The sequence below is a fragment of the Sarcophilus harrisii genome, chromosome 4 (genome assembly GCF_902635505.1).
Source record: "Sarcophilus harrisii chromosome 4, mSarHar1.11, whole genome shotgun sequence".
Taxonomy (NCBI): domain Eukaryota; kingdom Metazoa; phylum Chordata; class Mammalia; order Dasyuromorphia; family Dasyuridae; genus Sarcophilus; species Sarcophilus harrisii.
In genome coordinates, this window is record NC_045429.1 from 357,995,375 (window position 1) to 358,001,351 (window position 5,977).

The 5,977-nt window shown below is 47.0% G+C and overlaps 1 protein-coding gene across 1 annotated transcript; it reads left to right on the plus strand.

Moving 5' to 3' along the window:
- The first annotated feature begins 4,359 nt into the window (after positions 1-4,359).
- Positions 4,360-4,733, plus strand: LOC100920732 (60S ribosomal protein L39). The gene has a single exon (XM_023502256.2). The coding sequence runs from the start codon at positions 4,396-4,398 to the stop codon at positions 4,549-4,551; it is 156 nt and encodes a 51-aa protein (XP_023358024.1). The 5' UTR covers positions 4,360-4,395; the 3' UTR covers positions 4,552-4,733.
- Positions 4,734-5,977: the final 1,244 nt, after the last annotated feature.

Genomic DNA, 5,977 nt, shown 5'->3' on the forward strand with positions numbered 1-5,977 from the left:
GAAATAGGGAAATAAAACACTGTAAATGGTGGCTAGTATAAAAAACAAACTATATTAATAAAATTTTGTCTTAAAATATATTTAATCCCTTACATTCATCCAGCACATACTGTTAGGTACAAACCAATACTAAAACAAAAATAAGTCATGTGTATATGTATATGGGAGTATGAAAACATATACATCTTTCTCCATATACATTAATTACTTGGGACACTTCTATTCTTACCAAATCCAAAAAACTTATTTATAGACACAATTCAATATGTCACAGAAATCAGAACTGCATAGGTCTACTCATAAGACATTCCACTAGTTCTAATACAAATAGGCCATTCTGGTACGTCTGTTCCTATACCAACACATACCATCCCATGAAATGAGCCCCCTCATAACAACAGCTGACACATATAAATGCTTACTGTGCGTCAGGCATTGTACGAGCCCCAGAGGTAGGTCCTATTATAATCCCCATTTTACAGATGAATTAACTCCAGCAGGAATTAAGTGACTCGCTCAGGGTCACACAGCTAGTTAACTGTCAGACATGTTATTCAAACAAGTCTTCTTCCTGACTCTAGGCCCTTCAGGCCAGCCCGAGTCCATGCACTGTACCATCTAGATGCCCCAATGCCAATGGTATCCCTATCATTCCCACATATTACCGAGTACATTCCATACACCCTTCCTTACTAGTTTATACACACCTACCCCTATTCACGTAAATGGGGAGGGGGGGGGGCACTTCCTATTCTTCTCAAATCTAAAAAATAGCTTGTTTACATACACAAGATGGCCACTGTGGAGTCCATATACAGGTCAGCCCACCCTCCTCCTTCCACCCAGAGGATAACTTAGCCACTGATCGCACCAGAAGATTAGTCAGTCTAGGCTGCACCCCTCCCCCTACCACTATCCGCTATTCCTTCTAAGAAAGTCTAGGGACCTACAGGGTCCAGCCTGCTAGTCATGTCCCCATCGAACGTAACACGCAAAGATGCTCCGCTCCCTCAGCCGGGCCTCCGGACTCCCCCCCTGTAAGGGTCAGCAGTGACTTCCCCTGACTCGGCCTCCATCAGTGTAGTCGGGGCATTTCCTCCGTAACAGCACCATGTGCCCTCCCCCAGACGATCAGCTCCCTGAGGGCAGAGACGAGGGCTTTGCCTTTCTTGGAATCTGACTCTTAGCTCCGAGCCGGGCTCCTCACTCAGCGATTAATAGATGCGTGTTACGGTGCCTCTATTCGCTCCTTTCTCTTTTGGGCGCCCCCATCCCGGGGCTAAATCGCCGGGAAGAGAAGGCGCAAGGTCGCTTAAGAAAGAGTAAAACGGGTGACAGGGAAGGGGACGGGTTCGGGGGTCTCTCTCCCCGTCGGACAGTTCTGCCCAGAGGGGGAAGGGATGAGACGTCCCCTCCTCCAGAGGCGGGATGTGAAGGGGGATAAAGGGCACATCTGTGGCAAAGATTTCCTGTAAGGAAGGAGCAAAGGTACACCCAGACCCAGACCCACACGCGTTCCCGCACGCCCCGCCCCCCGCCCCCTCGCTGGGCAACAGCATCCCTGCTCACCGCTCCCCGCGCCGCCTCTCCGGGGCTCACCTGCTTCGCATCGACTCCGTCGGCGGCCCCGGTCAGGGCCGGCTCACAGGATGCTCTTCTTCAACTCTCCGCCGGATAGATCTGCCCAGCCTGGGCCCCGACAAGCTGAGGGAGCCGCTGGCTCCCAGACTCCAGTGTCCACTCGGAGAGTCCCCGCCCAGCTTCCTAAATCTCCACAACCTCCTCCTCCCTCCAGGCTCAGCCTTCCCATTGCGCGTGCGTCCCGCTTAGAACACACAGCCTCATCCCCAGCCCTCCCGCCCAGTGGGCTCATTCCATTCCCAGCTCCGCAGGGGGAAACACTGCTCTTTAACGCGAAACGATTCCGTTCTGGCCTGCGGCAGGTGTGCGGATAAAAGGGATTTGTCCTCAGCACCGGGCTGTTCCATTGCGTCCCGGTGGACGGGGAGGAGCCAAAGCGATTGAGCGCAGCAGCGGACTGTTCCATTCGCCCTAACAGGAGGTGTGTGTGGGGAAAAGGATTGCTCCTCCTCATAGGATGATTCCATCCCCCGCCGGAGGGATTTGAGGGGGAAAACGTTTTATTCCATTCCGGCCGGCTACAGAGACTTGGGGGAAAGGGATTGGCCTTCAGCTGCGGACAGTTCCAAGGCTTCCAACCGCAGGGGCGGCAGGCCAATCGGACCTCGGCACCTAACTCCATGAGCATGGGAGGCGCCAGAAAAGCACGCCCTCCTTAACCCGGAAGTATATAGAAACGCCCAACCCTACACACACAGACACATCCCCGCCGGCGGAACGGAAGTCGCCTCACTCTAAGGCTACCTTTCGGTCGCCTTTCCGTCGCTTTACCTTCTTCCTGATTGGCCTGCGAGCGATTTAGGGGACGCCGAGCAGCTTCCTGCCGTGAGATTCGGACCTGGTTGCCGCTGGAATACTGGGTGAGTGAGCCTTCCAGAGCCAGGCAGGGCCCGGCCGGCCTGAAGGCTCGGGACCTTGCTGAGCGCGGGAAAGGGCCGGCTAAGGCGGCCGCGGCGGGCCCCCCTGCACGCGAGGAGGAGCCGGCCCCGGGTCTTTTCTCTGTTGCTGTTCTCGTGGATCGGGGGACAGCGTGCGGGGAGGGGGCGTTGCCCATGGAGACCCGTCGCCCCTAGGTGGAAGAAACGGCCACGGTGCTGGCTGGGCCCTCGGGGCCACCCCAGGGTGAGAATCGGGGTTAATGCTTTCGAAAGCACCGGGAGACCTTGGGGGTTATGCTGCTGGAGCCAAAGGAGAGTAATACTAGTTATAGTCAGAGTACAGGACCGTGGGGGCGGAAACTGAAACACACAAAGATTGTGACCGGGGCAGCCAGGTGGCGCAGTGGTTAGAGCCCCCGCCCTGAATCGGGAGGACCCGAGTTTAAATCTGGTCTCGGGCACTTAGCACTTCCTGGCTGTGTGGCCCTGGGCGAGTCACTTAGCCCCAGTTGCCCGGGGGGGGAGGGGAGAGAGAAGAGAAAGGTTTGCCCTAACACTAATTTGCAGTAAATATTTAAGGTGGGATTTGAATTTGCCTTCTCTAACTACAAATTGAACTACACCTTCCAGGTTATTCTTGGAACAACGTCATGTATATTTAAAATACATACGAAAATATAGTATATTTAAAATGTATAGTAGAAGAAACAAAATTTTTTATCAAAAACTTCGCTGTTTTTAAAAGACCCAGTGGAACTCGGCAGGGTTGAGGATGAGCTGCCCCTTCCCGCGCTTCTCCAGATGTGAGGCAGTACAGGAATAGAGTTACAAGCAACACCCTGAAATTCGATTCAATGCCCCTTCAAGATTCTCATTGGTCAGATTTACAATCCTCCTCATCTGCCCATTCAGTCCCAAAAGGGCGGCTGTATCCCCCCCCCCCCCCCCCCCCCCCCGGGGATATATCAGTTGGTGTATGAAGTGATTGCAAAAAGCTTGTGCCCTAACCTGCCAATTTAGGTCTGGGCCCCTTTTTAAGAAATTTTGTTTAGCTGGGGGAACAGCTAAGGGGTAAGAGGGTAGGGAGGTTGACTCATAAGGTGAGTAAAGATATTTCACTCCTCCCGTCATGCTGTTTTGACAATATCTTTGGAAACTTAATTTTTCATACTCCTCACAGACTCACTGATGAATGCTGGAAAGATTTTATTTTATATTCTTGCAAGAACGGGTATACCCGATTCCATATACCCTTTACAGAGGCCAGATAGATCCTTTTTATATTAGTTGGCCCTGTACCTCCCATCAGGATTCTGATTGGTCAAAATCCTTCCAGGTTACAATTCTCCCTCACAAGGTGATAGCATGCTCCATTCTAAGCAAAATGGGACCAGAGCAGCTCTTCCTTTTGTTCTTTAGAGGAGCTTAGGCTGTTGGTCACATCTCCACTTTCCCAGTCCTTCCTTGTCTAATAACCACTTTCCTTACCCTCCGCCCAAAACTGCAACCCTCGCATGTTCGGTGGGATATTTACCCTTTCTCAGGGACATCTGTAGAAGCACAACAGTTAAGATCACAAAACCCCATTTTTCACAAGAGGACAATATCTAGTATATTAAGTGTGTATATAGAGTCAGCTCTAAGTTAGCTTGGATAAGTGCAGTGTGGCCTATGTTAGTATGTTTTCAGCCTCTTCCAGATGACAAAGCTGAGTGCAAAACCAGACCTAACAATTTCCAGTGCTTGGTTCACCAAATTTTATGCACAGTCTGGTATGTGGCAGTCACTGTGCTGGAAACTGAAGGTCACGGATACTAATACTAAAATATTCTCTCACTAGTTGTGCTGTTATTTGGCTGCCTGCTGAGACCTCATCATGTCTTCGCACAAGACTTTCAGAATTAAGAGGTTCCTTGCTAAAAAGCAGAAGCAGAATCGTCCCATCCCTCAATGGATTCGCATGAAAACTGGCAATAAGATTAGGTACAACTCGAAGAGGAGACACTGGAGAAGAACCAAGCTGGGGTTATAAAGAACTGTGACCATGGTGGCTTACGTTCACTCTTTCTCGTGTCCAAAACACCTTGCCATGTTACCACCCTGATTTTGCAAATTCCAAAGCAGCAAACAAAGCAAACTTGTTTAAAAAAATTGCACTTTTGTTTTCATTTATTTTATTGGTTCAGTAATAAATGTGATTTTAAGTGAACATAACTGCTGTTTATATAAGTTTTAAACTTTGCAAAGTGTTTTGTTATTAACTAACCCACTTTTCAGAAAGGTCCAAAGACTTACAGTTAAGGAGAGGTGCTTGTTAGATAAGGAGGCTGAAACACATCATCAGTCAAGGAGTATACAAGAGAAATTTTGCTGGAAAAGAAAGCAGGCAGTTGTAAAAGTGAAACAGTTTGAATTTATTTCTGAACAGTTCAGGTGTTTCATTGCTGTTGACCCTTTGCCATAGGAACTAGATAAGACCCCATACAATCTTGTATGCAGTGATCCAGCAATTTCTCTACTCAGTATTTATAACCAAAGGTCAAAAATCCAAATATACCAGTTATTCAAAAGAGTAGTATTTATAGTAACAAAAGACCTAGAAACAGAGGAGCCTATCAGAATGACTAAACCAAGTGGTATGTGCATGTAATGAAAATATTTGTGGTCAGAAATGACAAGTATGAAAATTCAAAGAAATGAGTAAGTTTTATATAACTTGATGCACAATAAGACAAACATAATTACGATAACATCAGATACAAATATCATGCATAGGTAATATCAACTAGCCAGTTTTAATTTGGCTGGGGGAGGGGGTAGCAATGTAAAATCCTGGAAAGATAAATTGGAGCCAGATTCTAAAAGGCTTTAAATGTCAAACAGAAGAGTTGACCTTTTATCTTAGAGATAATAGGATATGTTATTGAAAAGAGCAATGAAATTGTTGGACCTGTAGGTTTTTTTTTTTAGGAATATCAATTTGACAGCACTGGGGATTTTATATAGAGGGTGATAGTGGAAAGTAGAGTGAAGAGGAAATGAAATTACAAGAAACATTTGTCTAATTATATGCCAACAAAACGGGAAATGAATGAAAAAAAAAGGATTAAATAACCCAATATCAGAAAAAGACATTAAGCAAGCCAAAATTAAATTTACCAAAGGAAAAAACTAGAACCAGATAGATGTCACAAGTGATTTCTCAGACATTCAAAGAATAATTCCAGTACAACACAAACTGCAATAAGAAAAGAGGTATCCTTTAAAGTTTTTCTAATTTTAATTTTTTTTGCTGAGGCAATTGGAGTTAAATGACTTGCCTAGGATCACATAGCTAGGAAGTATTAAATGTCTGAGGTCAGATTTGACCTCAGGTGCTCCTGACTTAAGGGCTGGTGGTCTATTCACTGCATCACCTAGCTGCTCCTCTAAATCTTTGCATTATAAATGTGGTTTTG